The sequence below is a fragment of the Triturus cristatus genome, chromosome 11 (assembly GCF_964204655.1).
Source record: "Triturus cristatus chromosome 11, aTriCri1.1, whole genome shotgun sequence".
NCBI classification, from domain to species: Eukaryota; Metazoa; Chordata; class Amphibia; order Caudata; family Salamandridae; genus Triturus; species Triturus cristatus.
In genome coordinates this window covers 890,278,756-890,303,818 of record NC_140594.1, presented here as the reverse complement: position 1 = coordinate 890,303,818, position 25,063 = coordinate 890,278,756, and the positions used below count along the sequence as shown (strand labels likewise).

Genomic DNA, 25,063 nt, shown 5'->3' with positions numbered 1-25,063 from the left:
TTCATCAGTCAGCAGGCACTAAGGAGGTTAGACAATAATGGATGCAAAAAGGTGGAGTAGTGGGCCATGGAGTAAAAAGTGCATTTCTTCGAGTATGGGTTAGCACCACACAATCAAGTCCTGCATCTCCATAATCTGTATAAGCACTATGGTTGCAAATGGACATCAATGGAAAATGGTGTGCAGCTTGCAGTGATCAATCCAGAATGGGATCAAGTACATGATTATAACTCCGCCCAAATATACTATAAAAAGGCAAGGGGAATCCAAATTCAGTCCATACACACTAACAAATATGACCTCTTCCTCTAAAATGACTGTTACAAGAACATATCTCAAATCACTATCGGTCAGCCACTGCAGCATTGTAAAATCAATGTTTTTCCAGATTATTTTCACCACTGCTCTAAAGTAAAAGTTGTATGAAGGTTAGTGACCAAGAACATCAATACTTTGCAAAGGTAATGCGTGATGGGAGAGAAATTAGCCTCTTGCAGCACAGCAACAGCCTCCTTTAGTCTAAGTAGACCACGAGTTGACTAACCATTCTAGGATTGTTTAAACTCCTCACATTTCAGCTCATGAGCCTCAGTGTTGTACCACTGTGATCATGTGAACTTGATGAAGAACTACAAGATACTAGTCTTCTTATGCAGACAATCACAAAGGATAGTGATATCACCAAGCACCAAGTTATACTAAATAAGACAGTCAACCAAGTGTCTCCAAGTTTTCACTCAGTTCTCTCAGGGTCCTTCTACAGTACTTCAAGATTATAATTGATGCAATATAGGGCAGACACACTGGATCTATGCCCCCCTCCTTTTTCACTAGCCTTCTGAACCACTTATACCTTGAATGGAATTGTCCCCTCTCTTAAAGTGTACCTTGGAACAGTAGGTGATCTCAAATTCTGACAAGCAAAGGAAAACTATATTTACCGACTACAGAGAGGCACTTTTTCGAACAGAGGCTTCTTTTGAGAAGTACTCTGGAATCAATCACTACTAAGTGCTTATGACGATTAAGATCCCAGAATAGAGAACCGAAGGTTGAAGTACATAAAATACATTTCATAACAGACATTGATACCAAGCGCCTCAATACATCCATGTGACATTATTGAATGTGCACTAATAGGGACAATTTACAGAGCTTTTTCTATGCATGCCCATCCGAAATGTGTCTAAATAGCATATATGCAGTTATATAACTTGCAGGCTAGGTTACACGTAAACACTGGTATTTGTGAAGCAGGCTGTCAGATCTCCAGAATGCCTAAACATATGCATCCTTAATACAAGGTTTGGTCACATTCTGATGAACTAGACCCTAAAACTTAAGTGAGCAATTGTGACCACTAGCAATTTTTTGGTCTGGCTTACCAGAAGAGCGGTCATCAGACATTATGTGATCAACATACAAAGAGCTTTTATAAATACTACTGAGTGACCGACTTAGACTCAGTCCACATGTTGGTTGCCATGAGTAAAACATTTGATTAGGCAGACGTTGTGTGCTTCTGGATAGAAGAGTGCTTGTGTTGAACTTTTTACCTTGTTGTAAACCTCGCCAACCTAGGACTGAAACAGCTCGTCAGCACTCCCACCCACAGGGCAGGGCACACCCTCGACCACATCTTCGCGGAAGGATCAAACATCCGTTTCAGCCACACCACCCAGCCCATCTGAACAGACCACCACTGCGTCCATTTCACCTTCAACACCACCACCGCACCCAAACCCGCCCCGCGCCCGCCTCGACGGAACTGGAGTAAGGTCACCGAGGAACACCTGAACTCCACCCTCCTCTAAAACACGCCCAAGGCCACCACCGACACCAACTCCGCGGCCAGGGAATTCCACCACTGGGTCTCCTGCTGCGCCGACAAGCTGGCACCTCTCCGACACTCCGCCAAGCAACGCCCGCCAAAGGCTGCCTGGTTCACCACCGAACTCCAAGAAGCCATACGCACCTGCAGACGTCTGGAGAAAACCTGGCGGAACAAGAAGACCATGGAAACATGAAACAACCACAGGATCGCCATGAAGGACTACCACCAGTGTATAAGGGACACCAAAAGAACCTTAATCAGTGACAAAGTCAAGACGAACGCATCCAACACGAAGGAACTTTTCAACGACATCCAGCAGTTCGCAAGACCCTCCTGCGAAGCCACTGACATCACACCCTCCCAGGAACTCTGCGACAAACTCAGCTCCTACTTCCACCTGAAGATCCAGGCCCTCTACGACAATTTCAGCGAGCTTGCATTAGACAGCACCACACCACCCACCACCGCCGAGAAGCCAACCATCACCTCCTGGGCCACCGCGTCAGTCGAGTTCATCTCCTCAACCATGAAGAAGACACACTCAGGGGCCCCAACCGACCCCTGCCACCTCACATCTTCCACAGGGCTGCCACTGCCATCGCTCCCGAGCTAGGACTTACCATGAACTCCTCCCTCAAATCCGGCACCTGCCCTGACGACTGGAAACGTGCAGAGGTGAAACCACTCCTCAAGAAACCAACGGCCGACCCCATTGACCTGAAAAACTACCGGCCTATCCCTCTCCTCCCTTTCACAGCCAAAGTCACTGAAAGACTCGTGAACGCCCAGCTGACCATCTTCATTGAAGAAAACTGCATCCTGGACACTTCCCAGTCCGGCTTCTGCAGCAACCACAGCACCGAGACCACCCTCCTCGCTACCACCGACGACATCCGCATGCTGCTCGACCAGGGACACACCGCAGGCCTCCTCCTCGTAGCTTAGACCTCTCCGCAGCCTTCGACACGTCTCACATCGCACACTAACCGCCAGACTCCACAACGCAGGAATACAGGGGTCCGCCCTAGACTGGATCCGATCCTTCCTCTCCGGCAGAACCCAGAGGGTAAGACTCCCCCCTTCCTCTTCAACCCCAGTGACATTGTCTGCGGAGTATCCCAAGGATCTTCACTAAGCCCGACGCTCTTCAACATCTACATGGTCCCCATCGCCGCCATCGTCCAACAGCATGGGCTTAGCATCGTATCCTACGCTGACGACACCCAACTCATCCTCTCCCTCACCAAGAACCCAGAATTCACCAGACTCAGCTTCCAGGAAGGAATGAGAAACGTAGCTGCCTAAAGCTCAACTCCGAGAAGACCGAGGTCCTCATCTTCGGACCCTGCAGCTCCGCCTGGGACAACACCTGGTGGCCCTCCGCCCTCGGGAGCCCACCCACCCGACAGACCACGCTTGGAACCTCGGTAAAATCCGACTCCTCCCTCTCCATGAACCGCCAAATCAAAGCTGTCTCCTCCACCAGCTTCAACTGCCTCCGCATTCTCCGTAAGACTTTCAAATGGATCACCCCCGACTGCAGAAAGACCGTCACCCATGCACTCATCACCAGCAGACTGGACTACGACAACGCCCTCTACGCCGGAATCAACAAAACTCTTCTACGCAAGCTCCAAACCACCCAAAACGAGGCCACCAGGCTCGTCCTAGGGACACCGCGCTACGAACAAATGACCCAACACCTGCGAAACCTCCACTGGCTCCCCTTAGAGAAAAGGGTCACCTACAAACTCCTCACCCACGCCTACAAATCCCTCAACATCGGACCCAACTACCTCAACAACGAGTATATTTCCACACACCCAAGAGGACCCTCCGATCCGCCGACCTCGCTGAGGTCCCCTGCATCCACCGAAGCAGAACGGGCGGGAGAGCTTTCTCCTACATCGCAGCCAAAACCTGGAACGAGCTCCCGGTCAACATCAGACGCTCCCCAACCCTCCACACGTTCAGGAAGGACCTCAAGACACTGGCTCTTCGACTAACCCGGAGCTGCTCCCCCCCGCACCTCGAGACCCTCACAGGTGAGTAGAGTGCTCTACAAACCATTGATTGATTGAAGCTCATGACAGACAGCCTCTGTTGAGTATGGAGACAAGCAAATGTTGAAGACTATAGGCTTGACTGGTTTATTATAAAACACTACAATAAAATTGGAAGGCATGACTTTTTTTTAATTTCGAAAAGCATACGTTAAAATCAGTAAGACTTTAAGAAAGTTATTTGCTCATTAAAGCCTTCAGAACGTTATTTTGTCACATCAAATCTCACAGATTACTGCAGTAAGGAAGAGTAACAAGGATTTTGGTGTTTGCTACCCACATCTGACAAACTGTGGGGATAGATCCTTGTAAGGCCGTCATAGGGGAGATAGCATTTTTTTGCCAAATTTAATTCTGTATACATTTGTTAATTTGACTGCACGCCTGTTGGATATTTGTGAGAAAGCTTACAGTCAATCGAATAGACCAGAGTTCTTTGTGTGGACAAGCCAATGACAAAGGCAATAGTCACAATCAATTCACTGGAAAGTGTTATGTCCGATGCAATTTGTTAAAGGTGAAAGAATTGGACTGTGATCATGCTGTATGATAGAGTGTTTCAGTACATGAAAGCTCACACATTCCTGTAGTAGGCATAATGTTGGTTCTTCCTTCTAACTACCCCTGGCGGTAGTCCATTTTCACTGTAACAAACCTTGCTAGGCCTTTTTGAGAGCAGCTGTATATGGCTTTATCAACTGTAATGGTTTTTAAAAATTTGTGATTGTTTTTACAAATTTTTAATATAACTGTCTACATAATAGTTGCCCATTTATGTGATTTGAGTTTATTGCCCTTATGAGTTTATTGAGTCAATGAGAAAAAAAGTATGTCAGACTGCGAGGTTCGATCATGAAAAGCTATGACAAAACCAGTAGGGTTGACTTACCTACTGTGAGAAGCATTTGTTATGACTTTTAAGGGCGTATTTCTATTACTCTTTGTTCAAGCCTAAAGGGTGTTGGCTTTAGCCACCAATTCAGATCTGTGGTATTAAAAAGTTTGCACTATGATAATCCTTATTAGGGATTTTAGATTCTCTGACCGCTGTAATTTTTATCACTTTTTTTTTAAAGATCTTTTTATTAAACAGTTGTTCAGCATACATTGATAGGTTTGAACAATCAATATCTTGACTGGCAATACAAGGAGAATAGCATAGCAACTTCTTAACAACTCTCAAGGCAGAGTTGCTGGTAAAGGTATGCATTTTTATAACAGTAACACATTGGTACATAACAAAATATGCTCCTAACCCCTTCATGAGCCTAACAATGGTCCCTCTATGGCAACCCCTTATTATCCTCTGTATGCACTCAGTTGGTTTCAGACTTTTTCTTACTTTCTCAGCCACCCCCAACTCTAATAGATCACCTTCTCAGCTTGTTGGCACCAGTCCAGGTCTTCCTCCCAGTCTTTCACCCTCGGAGAACGATCCACTACCCAGGCCTTTGCTTTTTTTTTTTTTACAAAAAGAACAATTGATGGACAGAATGCAGAACAATGTCATACATTGTTATTAGAATTTTTTAAAGCGCGACTTTTACCCTAAGGTGTCCTGGCACTTAGCACTTCCTAATAGGTTCCTTGTGGTGGAAAAAGACTATTCCAGAAACAACCAGGTTTTCAGCCCTTTCCTAAAGATATAGAGTTCGGTAGCATTCCTCTGGTGAAAGGGTAAATTGTTCCAATTTTTGTGTCACTTGTAATATAACTCCTGCTGCCCCAGCAAGCTTTTTTAACTTCTATTTTCTCAGAATTCTGAGAAGAAAAAAGCTTGCAGAGACAATCCCATTTACCTGGACTCCAAATGTGAGTTTGTCATCAACAGTGACCCCTAAGTTCTTCACTTTCTTCGCAGGAACTGGAAGAGTACCCAATTCTGTTGGCCACCACTCCGGTGTCCAGAGGTGCATGTTGTTCCCAAATATAATGACCTCTGTCTTTCCGGAGTTTAATTTCAGGCAGTTTGATGACCTCCACCCCGCGATGGCTTTCATGCAGTTGTGGCATCTAATTACTGTTTCGGCTTCCTGGCCACGTTTGAGAGAGAACACAATTTGTGTATCGTCGGCATAAGACGTCAACTGAAACCCATAAAATCTTATTAGGATTGCCAGAGGGGACACGTACACATTAAAAAGCGTGGGGCTAAGGGCCAACCCCTGTGGGACTTCACATGGTAGAGAAAAAGGTTCAGATTTATTATTATCCAGATCAACTGTTTGGATTCGATCGGTAAGAAAGGATTTCAAAAGGTTCCAGGCAGTGCCATGAACCCCTGCTTCTGACATACGGTCCTTCAATATCTCATCATGAACCGAATCAAAGGCTGCCGAGAGATCAAACATAATGAGTATCGTGGCGCCTCCCTGGCCAAGGCCTCTCTAACCTCCTATGTTGATTTGATTAAAGCCAGCTCTGTGCTATGACCAGCATGAAACCCATATTGAGTTGGGTCAAGTATGCTGTGTGTCTGGAGAAATTGGCTCAGTTGGATATTCACAGCTTTTACTAGTATCTTTGCCTGGAAGAGGAAGGCGTGAGATAGGCCTGTAGTTACTTGGGTCCTATGAATCAAGATTTTGTTTTTTAAGTAGTGGAAGGATGGAAGCAATTTTCCATCTTTTAGGAAACTGCCCAGTGTTAAGAATAGTATTAAACAGAGGGGTCCCAATAATCTCCGGGGCTAGTTTGCTCACAAAAGCAGGGCAGGGGTCCAGAGGAGATCCAGAGCGAATCGACATCAAGGGTTTGATGGACTCTTCTGTCTCCAGTGACGTAAAGCTGTCCAATATCGGGATTGTTTTACAACTCTTAGGCGTGGCCATGACTGATGCCACGTTATCCTCTTTAGAGAAGTCCGTAAAAGAGGAAAAGATCACTTCCACGTTTTGCGAAAACTCTAGCTAACGTTTCAAATAGTTCAGGGGTGCTGTGAGTTTTAGGTGGATTGGGGGAAGTGAGTTTGGCTATGCTTTTGAACAATACTTTGGAGGAGGATTTAGCCTTATTAATCTGCTCCGCGAAGAATAACCTTTTGGTATCAAGGATTGAATGCTTATAGACCGTAATACTTAATTATACACCTCTTTATTGGTCTCAGTGTAGCCTTTCCTCCAGGCTCGTTCTAACCGTTTACAATCTAGTTTTAACTTTCTTAATTCTTCAGTATACCATGGGGCTGATGGTGTAACAAGCCTAGAGAGACCACTACAGGCAGCCTCTATTCATTCCGTATAGGCTGTCGTGGCCTTCTCGAATCTTGGCGAAAAGTTGTGAGCTGTGGTTTTGAGAAGATTACCTAGTTCTATATCATTGATATCTTTCCAAGCCCTAGTTTCTATCTGAACCTTAGAATTTAATTTGTGTTGGTAATGGGCTGGCCGTGCCAGATTGAAAAGAATGGCAAAGTGATCAGTCCAGGGGAGTGGTAGGACCTCAGTGCAGGTCAGATTTGAATAATTGGAGAATAAGCCATCTAGTGTGTGTCCAGCTACATGGGTAGGGACAGCTACCAACTGCTTAAGGTCCCCCCACTCATTACTTGTTACAGCTTTATAGTGTCAGGGTCAGTGAGATCTTCAAGATAGAAGTTGAAATCCCCCAGCAGCGTAAAAGAGTTAGCACAAAGTCCCTCCTCCAGAAGCGTCCCCACAGACTCTAGAAAAGCGCCTCTGGGGCCTGGAGGACGATGCAGAAGAATCACTTTAAATGTATCGTGACAGGAAGTGCGAACACTGATCGACAGTGCTTCGCAAGCCACGCTGGAGGCTGAAAGGAAAGTGGGCTCCAGTGTATTGTAAAGGATGACTTTCAGTCCTCCACCCCTCCCAGTCGGTCTGTCTTGCGAATAGCTACAAAACCCTAGGGGTGTGGCTTTAACTAAGTCAGGTCCAGAAGCTTTGTCCGTCCAGGACAAGCATAATACTGTGTTCCTCAATAAACAGAGCACATTCGGTGCTATGCTTGATTAGAGATCTAACATTAAGGAGAAGACATTTCAGGGGGGCAGGATCACCCACCAGAGTGGTTTCCTTTTCTTGTTCCCCAAACTGTTAATAGGATGGTCCAATATGTGGGGAAGTAACCGAAGAAAGCATGGGCAAATACCTGCGTGGTCTACCAGGGTTGTCTCGAATGCAATCTTCGGGCAGGTTACGGACCCAGCTTCACTTTTTAGCCCCAGGAGATGATCTTTGGAATATGTCAGGCAGTCTGGCCGAGGAGATCCAGGGGGACTGGCCCTGAGCCCGGTCCGAGCGCCAGCGTGCCTATATGTAGGTAGCAGCTAAACAACTAGCCTGCTAACCTACAAAATGGCGGCCGTGCTCCCTGCCCCCGAACCCGGGGAACGGCACCAACAGAGAACAACAGTAATCGCCGCAGTGCCCTGTGCAAATGAGCAGCCCACAGCCATCAGTCGAGCAGTGCCCCATGCAGAGGAAAGAGCAATAGGTAAGGTGCAAGAGGAGTTAAGAAGCAGCAATGAGCAAAATGTTAAAAACAAATAAAATTGAATATTAGCAGTTAAAAACATTGCAAAGTGGTCTGGAGTAGTCTAGTTCCTAACGAGCACTGAACACAGCTCGTAGCAACCCCAGAGGCAGCGCTACATTCACCCCAGTACAGAGATCTGGACCTAAATCCATGGTTTATTTGCTCCCCCATGCCATCCAGTTTGAACCCAGCCATATGCAAATCATTCTTGACCCTGCGCCCAATGGGAACAGTTCAGCCCAAACTGCCAGGCTAGGTCCTCCCTGGGCTGGAAACAAGCATCCTAGGACCGGTTATGGGTTTCACCCCTCATCAGCCAGGCTAGCTTGACTCCAGTGGCATGGAGAGCACGGGACCCATGTCTGGGCATACCCGTCCCACTTGGGGTGCGAAATGCAAAAATAACAATTGACGGACAGAATGGAGAACAATGTCATACATTCACTTGAGTACAGAGATCTGGGTCTAAATCCATCGCTTTTTTTTGCTTCCCATGCCATTCCAGTTTGAACCCAGCCATATGCAAATCAGTCTTGATCCTGTGTGATTAATTCAGCAATCTGTCCATCATTTGTTTGCGTAGCAGTTTTCGCCCTAAGTTGGATGGATATGCCCAGCAGGAGCCCCTTGCTCACTGTGCCACTGGATTCAAGCTAGCCTAGCTGATGAGGGGTAATACTCCGAACCCGGTCCCAGGATGCTTGTTTCCGGTCCAGGGATTACCTGGCTTGGCAGTTCGGGATGGACTGTTCCCATAAGGAACAGGGTCAAGACTGATTTGCATATGGCTAGGTCTAAACCGGGTGGCATGGTAAGCAAAAGAACAATGGATTTTACCCAGATCTCCTGACTGGGGGTGAATGTATGATTAATTCTGCATTCCATCCATCAAATGTTTACGTAGCAGGTCTATTTTTACATCAGCCATATGTTTTGATATTTGGGCCACACTTCCTCCCCTGTTACACACAGGACATGCAACTGCATCTCCTGCGGCACCTCAAGGCCAGTGACAATTCATTGCCTGCGCGAAACCGCCCCCCCCCCACCCACCCACCAAACCCCCCACCCCAATGTTGTTGAACCTTAGGACAGATCCAGAATACGTGGAAAAAAAGAGCATACTTCACCACACCCCCTAGCACACAAATCTGTGGTACCTCCCAAAACGGAGCATGAGCGATTTGGAAGATTAGGATCTATGCAGTATCCTCAGCTGTATCAAACAGAGCAGGCACAAATTGCTACTTCCCTGGGAATATGGCTTGCTTCCACCCAGTCTTCGTTACCTATTAACCCCAAGTCTGCTTCCCAGGCCTCCCTCAGGGTCCGTAAGGGTCGGGAGAGTTGTTAATTATTTTCCGACAGGTTCGTGAGGTTGCTTTGTCTGCCATAGGATCAAGCAGTAGCCGATCCTTTAAGGCAGTGGTTCCTGAACTTTTTCAACCCGCGGCTCCCTTGACCCATTGGCCTTTGCCCGTGGCTCCCCACTGTTACTTTTTTTGGAGGGTGGGGGGGATGTAAGCCTGGCTTCAGGAGTGCTTGCATTTTTTTCTCTGAAAATGATTGGGATGAAGCTGATGAAGTTACTATAATCATATACACAGTGTACCCTCTCAAATTTTTTTATCCCACTTTCAGTGCTCGATAGCACCCCTTGCATGTAGCCCCCATTGCGAAAGTGTTTATGCGCTTGAAGAATAAGTGCATGCACTTCCATTTCTACTCATGTCATAAGTGCCAACACACTTGTCTCAGCAGGGTGACTCAAGATTTTTTAAACCACATACATCTTTATTTTTGCTGTCTCCTCCCTAAAAATTGCCTTCAAATCAATGCAAGTTAAATAAATACCCCCGATTTTGTAATTTTTTTTTTAACCTCCCTCTTGCTTCCAAATGTTGACATTATGCTGTATATAGTGTTTTACTTCCCTGCAGAGCAGGCCTGTATGGAAATGTGTGTGTACTAAAAGTAATGTGTACTGGACGTACCTATGATTCAAGTACAAATGTCAATGCTTAATAATACTTAGTGTGTTTAATAGACAGGACAACTGAACTTTCCTGATAACTTGCATTGGTGTAAAATGCATTTGGGAAAAAAAAAAACTATTAACAAGCCTTACAAAATAAATCAGGCATCTTACGCTTACTTTGGGAGTGTTGGAATGTGGGGATCCAGTGAAATATGGAAGTCCTCTCCCTTGACATGCCATCAATTAAGCACTGCATTAACAGCTTTAGGCATGTCACTTACAAATAATCAACATCATGTGTTTAAGTCTAATTAGTTTAACTGAAGCCAACGACCCCTTCAACATTAAATGCATTAAAGTGCTTGGTGCGCTGCTTCCCTGGCTAAGTTTGGCGGCTTCCCAGGGAGCCACACCGCACAGTTTGATAACCAGCTGCTCTAAGGGCATATATTCGGACAGCTGTTCCCCCCCCTCCAGGACATGTGTCCTCAGTGCGTGCCCCACCTGCAAGTATCGGAACTTCTCAGCCTCTACAATCTCACATTCTGCCTGTCTCTTCTCGAAGGTAATCAGAGCTCGGCCCCTCCGGATATCCCCTAAGCGGTCACTGCCCAATAGCTCCCCATTTGTTGAATCTCTTCAGGTTTCCTACCATGAGCCTGCCTTCCAATCCCAAGGGTCTGGTGGCTACTCGCCACACCTGAACCACAGTCAGAGTATGGGTTGGTAGCTTCCTGTCCTGCCCCCTTTGATAGAACAGTGGTGGGTAACTCAATATGCAGGTTCGTCTCTGTCCGTAAACACCCTGTCATTAACGGTAATTAAGTGGGTGGCCCAGTAATATCTTCGTATATCCGGGACTGCAAGGCCTCCCTCAAATACTCCCCTCTGGAGTTTGTGTAATGCTATTCTTGAGCTCCCCCCATTGCATAGGAGTTTGCGCAGTTCACTGTCCACCTTCTGGAAAAAGTCTGGCGGTATTTTGTAGGGGGTGTTTTGCAGGATATAGCGCAAGTGTGGAAGGGCCATCATCTTAAAGAGGAGAGCTCTGCCCATGAGGGACACAAGGAGCCTCCTCCAGTGGGCCATATCATTCTGCAATCTTTCCAGCAGAGGGAGCACGTTTTTAGTTAGAAATTCATCAGCATCTCCCGTTATGTAGACACCTAAGTATTTGAACCCATCTTTCAATGTAAGGGCTGCGCAGCTTGATGACAGGGTGGGGATGTCCCAAGCAAGGGGAAAGACCAGGGACTTGTTCCAATAATCTTGTATCCAGAATAACCGCCTAAGAGTTGAAAAATTGCAGTAGCCCGTCGATCGTGGAGTGGGGCTGGGTGGCATATAGCAGTATGTCATCAGTATAGAGGGTAATACGCTCTTCCCAGTCCCCCTTCCCTCTACTACCCCTTATGAGTGGGTCCTGACGGATCCAAGCAGCCAGGGGCTCCAACGCCAGCGCGAATATCGTTGGGGATTGTGGGCATCCCTACCTTCTTCCCTTATGCAGGGAGAATGAACGACACACAGTGCCGTTGACACTCACTCTTGCAATCGGGTGTTCATAGAGGAGCTTGATCCAGGCACAGAACAACGGGCTGAACCCCAATTTAGTCCAGGCAGCAAATAAGTAGGTCAACTCAATGCTATTAAAAGCCATTCGAGCGTCTAACAAAAGCAGTATCGCAGTTTCTGACCAATGGGCAGTGATCATACGAAGCACCCCGTACGGGCGCCGGAGATTTGGTCGGGTGCTCCTGTGGGTCATGAATCCTGGTTGGTCAGGATGTATTACCGAAGTTATTACCGCCTTTAATCTATTTGCCAAGGCAGTCGCCAGTACCTTGGCGTCGAGATTTAAAAGTGATATGGGCCTATAGGAGCTGCCGGCCACGGGCAGTTTACCCGTTTTTGGGATTACTACGACAGTTGCCAATCTTTGGTCTACCGACAAGCATCCCTCCTCCCTGGAGGCCCAGAACATATTTATTACGGGCTTTGCTACCTTGTCCGCTATGCTTTTGTAGAGCTCTACAGGCAGGACGTTTGGGCCCGCAGCCTTCCAAGACTGCAATTATCAGATAACCCCCTCTATCTCATCTATCGTCAAGTTTTGTTCCAATTCCCCAGTCTTCAGCAGAGAGTAGGAAGGGAGAGATCCATTAGGAGATCCGCACAGCCATCTGGCAGTAGTAATGTATGCAGTCTAATGGTAGACCGCAAAGGCCTCAGCTATGTACATCCCCGTAGTGCGGGTGGACCCATTCTCATCTTGGATTTCTAGAACCCAGTTTCTTCCTCTGTCCCTCTTCTTGAACCATGCAGTTTATTCGATTTATCGCCAACATCATACAGTCTGCATTGTGTCGCTAGCACATGTGCTCAGGCTTTATTATCAGCTGGGTCCCTCAACTTATGTTGCTTAAAGTGGAGTTAGCAACACAGTTGCGAGCTGGACGCTGCCCCCTGGAACACCTAAACTTCTAGTAGTTTGATCTCCCTCTCTAGCTCATCGAATTGCAGTTGCTGTTCCTTCCTCCCCCCCCCCCCCCCCCATCTATCAGGGTTCAAGCTGGGCCCCGAATTACCATCTTAAAGGCTTCCCAAAGGACACAGGCACCATCCCCTCATTCTCCTGAAAGTATTGGTCCGCCTGCGTCCTTATTTTGTCTACAAAATCTTGGTCTTTGAGGTGCCAAGGATCTATTCTTGGACGCAACCCGGCACCTTTGGTGGGGCCCAACAACAGTACCTCCACCGGGGTGAGATGCTGCACAATCTGTGTAAGGAGAACCAAGTCTGGGACGTGCCTCCTAAGATACTGTAGTGTTATAGGATTTCATTGTGTAGGCCATTGATGTTCCACATCATGACCTTCAAGGCTGAGCAATCATCCGTCTCCATGTGGTGTATAAACAGTGTGGCCCCTCCCTGAAGGTAGGTGCGATGCTGGAGCTGAATAACATAACATGTATTTAAAAAGCGCACGTTCACCCGGAGGCATCTTCGCGCTGAATAACAGATTGTTACCCAACTCAATGGTACTCATTTTATCAACCTCAGATGGATGAAAACCTGAGTGGACCCACCAGCATTTGAATCTGCGACCATGAGGTCGAACACAGGCCCCTGCAGTGGAAGCATTAGTCCACTGAGCCACCAGACCCGGCACCTGCAGTGTGAAATCCAGAAAGAAGCAAATCTTTTTGTATGTTAGGTCCCCCTGAGGTGGAGCTGCATGTAGGATCACATCCTGGTCACGATGATTGAAGATCAGGTCTTAAATCGTCCATGGTGAGGTGCCAGGTTTAGGCAATGATATAGGTGCCTTATGTGCTTGTTTCACAGAAAAGAAATTTGAGAGGCGCTTAGGATTTAGGGTGTTAACGATGAGGTCCTCAAAGAAGAGATCAACACTGGGTCCCTCCTCCCCTTCAAGGACTCCCACCACCCTGATGTTGTTTCTGCGAGCTCTACCCTCCTGATCTTCAAATTTCAATGCCATGGGTGTGTGTTGTTTCGTCAGGTATTGGCCATGTTCCTCCCAGAGCCCTCAATCTGCCGCTGGTTGGGATTCCCGGTGTAGGTCATATCCACCTCGCGGGATCAGCTCAGGCCGCTCCTGACAGAGCCAGGATCTCACCTTCCGGCCCCACACACAGGCCTCTATGTCTAGGCGAGCTGAGCGGGGGTCAGAAGGAGCCTGTTGGTGAAGGAGTAAGGACGTTTTGGGGGCTGGAGTCAAGCACTACTGCAGCCTTGATGTTCCCAGAAGAGGGGCCGCCTTTCCTCTATGTGCCACAAGGCCTCTACTGCAAGGCAAATCCTCAGCGTCCAGGGCTTCTGCACCTCCCCGGTTGTCATGAACACTCACCGGACCTCTGCCCCCTCGACCTCCCTCCTGGAAGACACGGGCCGTTGGTATCGGGCCGCGAACCAGTTCCGCGAGATGCGGGTCAAATGGGGGACTATCGCAGCCGCCACGGAACTTCAAATCCCATCAGCCTCTGGGCCGGCGACGCGCGCGCACAGGAAGTGACGCGGCGCAAGGTGCCAGGAACCCATTTAGCCGGAAAGCGAGGAGATACGCTCGCAGATTATCCTGGAGCCTGACCTGAACCTCGTCACTGAATCGTGGTGTTCCCCGGGTGCGGTAAGGGTGTCAGTGACACCGCCAAGAGTCCTTTCGTGCACACGTTCGTGCTTTCCTCGAACTGGTAAACAGTAACTGCCTACACTGCCAAATCAAACTGCTTGTTCGTAAGACTTTGTCAGGGAAATACTTCTCCTGCATGAGTGAGTGCGTGGAGCGCTCTGAAACTAGCGACACTTACCAGGTGGTATGACTTAATACCACGCTGTGGATTTCATTGCTCAACATTGTTCTGCCTTATCAGATGTCAACGCTCAACGCCTAAATGTTATACGTGAAGCCTACCATGTACCGCTGATATGTGTGTGTGTGTTTGTGTTGTCTTCTAGCTGGAGGTTTGTAGAGTGGCCGCTAGGCTGCAGCATAAGACCTTCTTTCCCCGGTGAGGCCTACCAGCACACCCTTTCTGGTGGGTACATGTTTTACGCCCTATAATAGAGTCTAAGGTATATTCCTCTGCAGTACATACAAGGGGGGGTTTTATGTGTTGTTTGTTTATCAACAGTTGTGCCCTTTGGGTAACGTACACAGACCTGAGGCGTCCTTGAGCACCCTGCATCTAGCTGGCCTTGAAGAGGCTTTGACAAATCTTAATCGCCCTTCTTCTGGCAAAGCTAGCTTTGGTTCTTTTCCTTTACAGGTAGACCTAATCATTTAAGAGTGACAAGTGGGTGAGATTGTTGGTTACGGTAAAGGCGGTATTGCTAACCAAACCCTGTGCTTCCTTTACAGATCTCCCTCCCCGCTGTTCCCTTCCTTTCCTTCCCCCCGATTGATCCCCTTAAGCTTCCGTGCCTTTACGGCAACTCAGAATTAAGGTTGTCAATAGGGGGGCCCCCTTTGAGCAACGAACTGATCCTGAGAGGCCTTCGCGGGACCTGACAGAATAATCTGCCTAAATTTAATATACCTCTCCCGGTCGGTTCATTGTCACCATGACCACCCTAGAAGACGTTTTGGCCACCCTAGTTAACTCTTCAACAGGAGATAGCGGATTCCCGAAATGAGGTAGCAGCCTCTAGGGCTGAGACAGCCGCGCTACAGGACTCCGAAAATAGGTTACAACGGAACCCCTTTGACGCCCAAGTAGGGCGTGGAGCGGTCGGTGGTATGTTCCAGTTTGGAACCTCCGCTACTCCCACGCCATTGACAGTGGAGCTACCTACTCCCATTCCCTTGGCTGCCCCTGAACGTTTTCAGGGAGATGCAACTAAAGTACAAGTCTTTATGACACAAGTCTTGCTACATTTTTCATGCAAACCTAAAGCCTTTCCCACAAATCAGGCCAGAGTAGCCTTTATGATATCTTATTTAACAGGAGAAGCAGCTCAATGGGCCGTGCCTTATGTGCGTAGAGACGACCCCCTGTTATATGACTGGGAGGAGTTCAAAAAGGAATTTGAAACGGTATTTGATCGCCGAGCGGTGTCTTTTACAGCAGATAGAGAGCTGTTAGAACTAAAACAAGGTAGCAAGGACATAGTTACCTACGTTAACACCTTTCAGAGGCTCGTGGCCGAAACACAGTGGCCCGAGGAAAAGAAAGGAGCTCTTTTTTTATCAAGGGTTAAAAGACGACCTGAAAGACGTAATAGCCCAGATAGACCCCCAACCCTCCACGTGCATAGACCTAATCAATTTGGTATTGCGATTAGACTATCGGTTGGGTGAACGTCGAGGGGATAGAAAAAAGGTAGAGAAACAACCTATGCGCTTTGACCGCAATAGGGGCCTAGGCGTGGGGTAGGGAGCTCCCGTAGAACCTATGGATATAGGGGCGGTAAGGGCTCCGCTCACACAAGCTGAGAGAGACAATAGACGCAAGGCGGGTCTATGTATGTATTGTGGTAAGAAAGGCCACTTTGTCAGGGAGTGCTTGGCCAAACCAAAAACAGTATATGGGGTGGCTAAATCACCTGGACGCACAACTGAGGAAAGTCAGGGAAACTAATACACTCAGGGAAAGCTGAAGGGAACTCCTTGAGTGGTATTCGTGTCCCTTCGTTATCCAAACAGACGGAATACGCTACGCAACATTTTTTTCTTCCGATACACCTCAGGACCCCCAAGGGATGGCAACCTCTAGACGCCATGGTTGATTCTGGAGCCACAGGGCTATTCATGGACCGAGAGGTGGCGTTAAGTTTGGGACTCATGTTATTGGCCAAGGACCATCCCGAGGAGGTTCTGGCGGTCGATGGAAAGAAATTAAGTACCGGCCCCATTGAACAGCATAAGACCTTCTTTCCCCGGTGAGGCCTACCAGCACACCCTTTCTGGTGGGTACATGTTTTACGCCCTATAATAGAGTCTAAGGTATATTCCTCTGCAGTACATACAAGGGGGGGTTTTATGTGTTGTTTGTTTATCAACAGTTGTGCCCTTTGGGTAACGTACACAGACCTGAGGCGTCCTTGAGCACCCTGCATCTAGCTGGCCTTGAAGAGGCTTTGACAAATCTTAATCGCCCTTCTTCTGGCAAAGCTAGCTTTGGTTCTTTTCCTTTACAGGTAGACCTAATCATTTAAGAGTGACAAGTGGGTGAGATTGTTGGTTACGGTAAAGGCGGTATTGCTAACCAAACCCTGTGCTTCCTTTACAGATCTCCCTCCCCGCTGTTCCCTTCCTTTCCTTCCCCCCGATTGATCCCCTTAAGCTTCCGTGCCTTTACGGCAACTCGGAATTAAGGTTGTCAATAGGGGGGCCCCCTTTGAGCAACGAACCGATCCTGAGAGGCCTTCGCGGGACCTGACACCGGTAGCGGCTCAGGGTGGTAGAAAAACAGCCTCTCCTGGGTGCCAGCCGCCCCCAGTGATGATGATGAAGAATTTATAAAGAGCAACAAATACCCTGGGTTGTCTAGGCGCTGCCCATAACGCATACCAATCAGACTGGACTAAGCATGAGAATTATGCCTTAAAAGACATGTTTTTAAGCCCTTTTTAATTGTTATCAGGCTAGTCTCTTTTTTAAGCGAGGTTGGCAAAGAGTTCCAAAGTTTAGTTGTTGTAGTTACCCCAAAGCACACTTTACTGCAGTACTAAGCAGAGATTGGGACGGAGGATGGGGGTTAGTTCAGCGGTCACCGCAGAGCTCTTTCAATATGGGGCCATCTTGGCAGGTGCCAAGCCTCGCTCCCCAATTTTGTACATATTTTAAGACGGTGTACCCAATGGGTGCCTTCTGCTATATCTTATTCTCAATACAATGGGTCTGAAGTGGTTATGGTAACAGGCCAATGATCTGGGCAATAGGCCGGATTGATTCATTGGGAAAACTTACGTCAGATGCCAAAGGTCTGATGTAATAATCCTTGATCAGAAGGTCAGACAGGATTAGCTGCTTGTCTGCATCTGTTAATTTAAACCTTCATAAAAGGGCATGCTTATACACAAACATAAATATGTTCATATACACAAAGAAGGGATTTGGGTCAGCCCTCGTCTGCCGTTGGTTTGTAAGAGTGTCACTTACACTCTGCTTTCACCCATGAGAGCACAGAGAGCAATAAAATTGGTCAGCAACTCCAGCCACTAACTCTCTTGCTCCGCCATATGCTGCATTTGTCTGAACAAATGTGTACATCGCCTGAAAAAGAAACAATGGCAATACTGTGGGCCAGTCCTTTAGTGTTCCATTTTCTCATTTCATAGTTCCCCTTTCATTTCCCTCCTCCTCTTTATTTTTCAATTTTAGAGCATACTACAGCTCCCCTGAAAGTGTTAAAGGGCTGCGCTCTTGCTACTCATTTCACTGCAGTGAACTTCATCCTACGCAGCTAACTGCCTCTAAACTATCACAGAATGGTATTGTCCATGGTACATAACCGTTTTACTATTCTACAATGACCAACACATTGGTGCTAAATGTGGTGGTCATGCTGGGACTGATGAACTATGCACAGTTCCACCGCAGGAAGGCCAATCATTTCTAAGTTTCAATGTATTTGCTGTAACACGCACATACCCACTATCTTTAAGCGGCACCCCCCCACACACTTTTGTGCTTTGAAATGTTTCTTCCAAATGTTGTTGAGTTTGTGTGCGTTTTTGCAGCTATCTTTGGGAGTGCAAGAATGAGTCAGTGGGTGGATGAATGCATGCACAAGTGCAAATAGAAATGGCATTGCATGTGTGGTGACTTGTTCAGTGCCTAAATCCATCAATGACTGACTAGGCAGTTTCATTTATAAAAGCCAGAGCTAGTTGACATCAGCAATGCTTGTTTAACACTTGGTTCACCAGTAAATAGGTTTCTTCCTATCAAACAAGGGGGCAGAAACATTTGAAATGGAGTAAAATGTGTTTTGGAAAGAGTGAAACAAAAGTGTTACCTGATGAAGGGCATAACTCAGGAACACAACAATATAGTAATAGATAGGGAACCCTCCTTCATGTCCTACTTTAGCAGTCCACCAAACCAGCAGAGAAAATTCCAAACCCATCAATAACCTGAAAGGAAAGATGGGACAACATGGTTTTTATTGGATTTGAAGAAAACAGTTACATTGATAACATTTATATTGGATTTACAAATACAGCAAGATTGAAAATGACATGATGCATGTTGAGCATTACTGTTGTTCTGCAACTTCATTCATTTTAGCCATGTCTTTGAAAATATTTTGAAAGGTAGGCTAGGCAGAATGTTGCTGCTCGAGGCAACAGTAAACAAATTTTGATCCTTCACTAATTTTCTGCGGCCACCTTCACAGCACACACGTGCTGTATGGGATAACACACATGGAATGAAGACATAGAAAAACTGTTTATTTTACTTCCAGCAATCCACATATTCTTCCTTTAGTCAACAAATACCTCCAGCAACTGGATAACTGCCCTTTTAGTAATTTTACTTGCTCTGGCCTCTTCTAGTGTAAATGAGAGTGAATGGAGCACCCTTGCCTCCTAGTTCTCCAATGTCTCTTCTAAGCCTCCCCACAAACTGCACCAGGCAAGGGAAGTACATAAGAGTTGGCAGCACTTGAAGGGCAACTCAGTAGGTTTGCTTTCATTATGGTTGCAGAGGGAAAGGAGACATCAATGGCAGGCTTGGGGCTAAGTGGCAAATATTTGTGCCAAATAATATTATTTGGATGATAATTTGGAGCGAGCGGTTTACAGAATAAATTAGAGAAAATGTGTGTTTTAGTTTTTACAGCACAAGTGACACACATAAGACAACTTAAAGGGGGACATTACATATGGTGTATTCAAATCAATGTATTTTAGACAGATTGTTAACCTGGGGGAAAGCAAAGATATTACCCCATGAAATTCACAAACAGATTTGGGAATACATGGGGTGTAGAAAGTGGGAGAAAATGACTATTTCTTTGCCAATTTTTGTGAGTAATACGGTTAACAAAGTTTATAAAAGTAATCTCAGCATTCTGCTTATAGTAGAAACCACTCAACTTTACGTCTTGGAATTGGGTTTTCAGCTGACCTCCCCAAGAGAAAATAGAATGGATGGTCTTTTTTTCTTATTCTACTTTTGGGGCACAAGATAATCATACAATATAATTTTCAGGAAAGTATTTTCCTTAAACAAATATTATGAATCAATTATCATAGAAGAGTTAAAATGCAATTGCCTAGGAACATGATATACGGTGATTGATCCAATGGCTCAGAAGATCCGATTATTTTCTCTTTCCCACATTAGATGGAGCATTATTACCCCAATTAGTAAATACATGATTTATCAAAGTCACATATACTTTTTGTTACCAAAGGACACTCACCCTGTAACCCTTTACAGTGTTTGGGTACCCAAATAAAGTCAGTTTGCATTTGCTGCACTAAAGTACAGTGTCTCTGCCTTGGAGCTCTAGGTCAATAAACTTCTACTGCTTCATACATAGATTTCAGATGGGGGGGGGGGGGCTAGAAAATCAAGGGCAACTTAGACGTGTAAGCCAAGACAAAAGCAGCTTGTGATCCCTTAGTTCATGGAAGCAAGACCACATAAGAAGGTATTATGCTACCTGAGAAGCTGTCAAAGTCTCCTGTTCTAGGACCAAACAGTTTTATTCCAGAACATTCAACTGAACGGATACAAAGTAAATGCCACAGCATGCGTTACATTACCTATATAGCAAGGAATAATGCCTCTCATGCCATAAGCTCCTATATCAACTGATACACATGAATCCTAACACAAAGTGATTTGTAGTAGGAGCACTGATAACATCATATTAATGTTTCTGATTTGTTTTCCACACACAGAATATTTAACTTACAGCAACAGCATTCTAATTTGGCAATAGCTGCAAAATTCTTTATAAATATGGATACTACAGACTACAGCTGATCTTTATCCTCGCAGGACCAAGGCTGAAAAACAACCATTCCAAGATCCTCCTTTGGCTTAAATACTCCCGCTGAGACGAAGCACTCTACTTCTTTTATCATTTCTTTGGACTTTTTTTTTCACAACAGATTTTATTGTTGACAGACAATAGAAATCCCTGGAGGAACCAGGGCAGTACATTGTACATATAGTATGATAATAGTAAAGATGTCAACCTTTTACAATGAGCCCATCTGAAACATGGGGATACACAGGACAAAAACTGTAGCAAATTCATATGGAAAATAGAAAACAAAAAGTGTCACCTGATTCACACATCTTACAGTTATGAATAATTCCATTTGTGATAGAACAATAAAAATACAATCGGTCCCCGGGCCTACACCCAGTAAGAGATAAACAGGGCAAATCTTCAATACGTGGTGCCGGGGGAACTGGTTCAAGGTAGAGACCCCGGTAGTCGGCCCACCGTTTCCATATTTTCGGGTGTTTCTGGGGGCAACCACGTGCTTTAAAGATTGGAGTTTCGAGCCCCATGGAGAAATCAAGGCCACGCTTCCAGGCCCCAACCAAAGGCGAGGACGACGCCTTTCACGCCCTGGTAATATCACGCTTAGCAAGGGTAAGCCCTAAAAATAAAAGGTGTCGTTTATATCAATTCCCTGCGATTTCGTCGGTGATGTGAAGCATGGTCAAGCGCGGTGATCGTGGGATGTCCCAGCCCAGGACCTCAGAGAGGCAGGTCAGCACCCCACGCCAAAAGCGTGACAGGACTGTGCATTCCAAAACCGTATGGAGGAAAGAGCCCTCGGCCGACCCGCAGCGGAGTCAAGAGGGAGAAGTAATCATCCCAGTGTGCCAGAGCCAATATCGGGTTAAGTATGCCCTATGGAGGTATTTGAATTGTATGAGTCGAAGACGCGCTGCTATGGCCGCACCGCATGGGGATTCTAGAGCCTCCACCCAGTCATCTTCGTCAAGTGGACCCAGGTCGTCCTGTCAAGCCTCTCTAGTCTTGTGAAGTGTATCGTGACTGTTAATGACCAGGGTGTGATATAAAGCTGTGATTTTGTGTGCACCCATCTCGCCCATAAATACCTTGGGCTCAATAGGGTTAAATTCAAGGATATTATCTTGTCGAGAGAGATAAGGGGAAAAGGCATGTCGAAATTGACGATATTTAAAGAATTGGGAGCGGGGCATTTGGAGGTCAGCCTGCAGTTGTTAAAATGATTTGAGAAGATGGCCCTGAAGGACATCTCCGATCGTTGAGACTCCGATAGCATCCCAGCCCACAAACCCAGGGAGCTCGGCCAGCTGCGGAAGCAGGCCATTATGCCAGTGGGGGGTCTCCTTGGTAAGTTTACCCCACCAACCGATCTTACACAATATCTGTATCCAGATTACAAAGACAGTCCGAGTTACAGGCGGCAGCGTGCCCAGCATTGTGCCGGAGTATAGTATAGTGTGTAAGGATTTGGGGTCCATCAGCCATCGTTCAAGCGCATAGGCGGGATCACACCGGTCGCTGTACCACCACTCATTCAGGATAAGGAGGCTGCATGATAAAGCTGGACGTCTGGGTCGCAAGGCCCCCGTCATAAGTAGATTGAAAACATGTTTGTAGGGCAACCGACGCCGGCTCCCCCACCCCCCCTAGGAAATGACTGAGAGCTGAAGTTAATTGTCAGAACCACATGTGGGGTATTGGGGATGGGTAATTTTGGAGCTGGTAGAGTAGATACGGCAACGAAACCATTTTGAAAATGGCCGACCTGCCAAGTAGCGTCAGGGGCATTGACGACAAAATGCTCACCTGTTGTCTTATTTGAGGCAGTAGGGGGGCTATATTTCTAGACCAGGAGTCCGGCTGGGACGACGATAAGAACTCCCCAAGATATTTAAAGCCGCCTGGCACAACCGTGACCTGTCGCGCCCAAGCCCCCACCTGATCGCGCCCCTGTAGAGGCCATAGACAGGACTTGTGTGTATTCATATAAAGGCCAGATGTTTGGCCGAAAATTTCCATTATGCGGAGGAGCCGGGGGCTAGACCAATTCGGGCGTGTAAAAAATAATAGGACGTCGTCAGCGTATAATGATATACGATCAGACACCTCACTCGAAGCCATGCACTATCTGTTTGGACTTTTCATAATGTAAGGTTAATCCATTGGTTTTAAATGGTATATGTGTGTGTATATCTATATATCTATATATCTATATATATATCTATATATCTATATATATACACACACACACACATTATCTACTTGCGGTCGCCAGTAGATAGTTATAGTTAGGATCGTGTTTCCATAGGAAATCCGCAACATTCTATTTGGAATAACTTTGGCGCCGATTGACGAATCCTCGCAAAATTTTCAAAATAGGTGGGGCGCTCCGCTCCTTCCCTGAAAGTCACGGGGGGATTCGTCAAGCGGGGGCTGAGAAAAAGGGGGGGTCCCAAAACACGTTTTCCCCATGCATTTTTCCATAGGACCTTTAGTCCAAGCTACAGCCCGAACGGCTGAACAGAATTACTTGAAATTTGGCAGAGAGGTAGTCCTCAGGTCAGGGATGTGCCTTTTGCAGGTCTGGTGTCAATCTATTCAGTATTTCCTGAGAAAATAGCATTTAAAAGCATATAAATATATATACGCGCGCACCATGCGCGTACGGTGCCGTGCGCGAGCGAAATTCTGATTGGTTGTTAGATGTCGGTAAACATTGGAATCGGTCGAAATCAGGAAGTGTCGGCCGCCATTTTGTCTCTCGCACTGAAAAGGAAAGGGGGGAAAAAAGGTGGAAAACGTGAAAAGGGGGCAGGGAAGAGAGTTACTGACCCCCTAGCCTTTGTCAGGGGGTCACAGAAGGACCCCCAAGGGGAAAAAAAACATTTTATTTCTTACGGAAAAAATCGCGGGGTGCGCGCATGGTGCGCGCAGCGCACCGAGCGCCCAAAGCGCGGGCACGGTGCGCGCACGGTGAAAAACCTTAAAAAAAAAAAGAATTTTTAATAAATACATAACTTAGCATTTAAAAAAACGTACAAATTCACTTAAAAAACCATAGGTTTAACACATGTTATAGTTAGGAATTAGCATTTAAAAAACCTTGCAAATTCACTTAAAAAACCATAGGTTTCACACAGGTTATAGTTAGGTGGATATTTCACTCGTTAAAAAACCAATGAAATTCCCCCGTTATAGTTAGTTCAGATAACTATAACACGCGCGACAGCCACTCTATCACAAGGATGATGTCATCAGTGATGTCATTTGAGATGTCATCAGTGATGTCATGAGTGAGGCCACTGACCATGTCATGAGTGATGTAATATGTGACGTCATGAGCAGTGGATTGCGGGCGTGCGAGTTATAGTTATCTGAACTAACTATAACGGGGGAATTTCATTGGTTTTTTACAAGTGAAATATCCACCTAACTATAACCTGTGTGAAACCTATGGTTTCTTAAGTGAATATATATATTATCTACTGGCGGTCGCCAGTAGATAGTTATAGTTACAACCTAGTTTCCATAGGAAATCTCAAAATTCTATTTTGAATAACTTTGGCGCCGGTTGACGAATCCTCGCAAAATTTTCAAAACTAATGGGGCGCTCCGTTCAGCTCCTACCCTGAAAGTCTCGGGGTGATTCGTCAAGCAGAGGCCGAGAAAAAAGGGGGGTCCCAAAACGCGTTTTCCCCATGCATTTTTCCATAGGACCTTTAGACACAGCTACAGCCCGAACGGCTGAACAGAATTAATTGAACTTTGGCAGAGAGGTAGCCATAAGGTCAAGGAAGTGCCTTTTGCAGGTCTGGTGTAAATCTGTTCAGTATTTCCTGAGAAAATAGCATTTAAAAGCATATATATATATGTGGGCGGAGCCTAACCACACATCTCATCCTGAGATCTGATTGGCTGTCAGCACTTCATCCAAGAAGTGTTGGGCAGCCATCTTGAGACCAATATACATGATAGCACCTCATTACAAAGCATTGCAGTTAATAGAAGGTTTTAAGACTTTAGTTACATTATAAATCATTTGTTGATGGTACCATACTCATTTTAGGAATTGTGGTATGTTCTAAGGATGATTTTACCATGTGAAAAAGACTTCTGCTGGGATATCATGATTGAGAGAAAAATATTTTCTCATGCTTTTACCACAGAGGTTTGGAAGGTGATCTATAAGCTAAACTGAGAGCTTATTTTC

General features: G+C 46.2%; 1 protein-coding gene across 3 annotated transcripts in view; it reads right to left on the bottom strand.

The window, feature by feature from the left end:
* Nucleotides 1-25,063, bottom strand: part of SLC33A1 (solute carrier family 33 member 1) — a 324,811-nt gene that overhangs the window by 47,326 nt on the left and 252,422 nt on the right. For all 3 annotated transcript variants that reach the window (XM_085634792.1, XM_085634793.1, XM_085634794.1), the window contains one exon: nucleotides 18,862-18,979. In XM_085634792.1, the coding sequence (XP_085490918.1) occupies nucleotides 18,862-18,979 (118 nt within the window). The remainder of the gene's footprint in view (nucleotides 1-18,861; nucleotides 18,980-25,063) is intronic.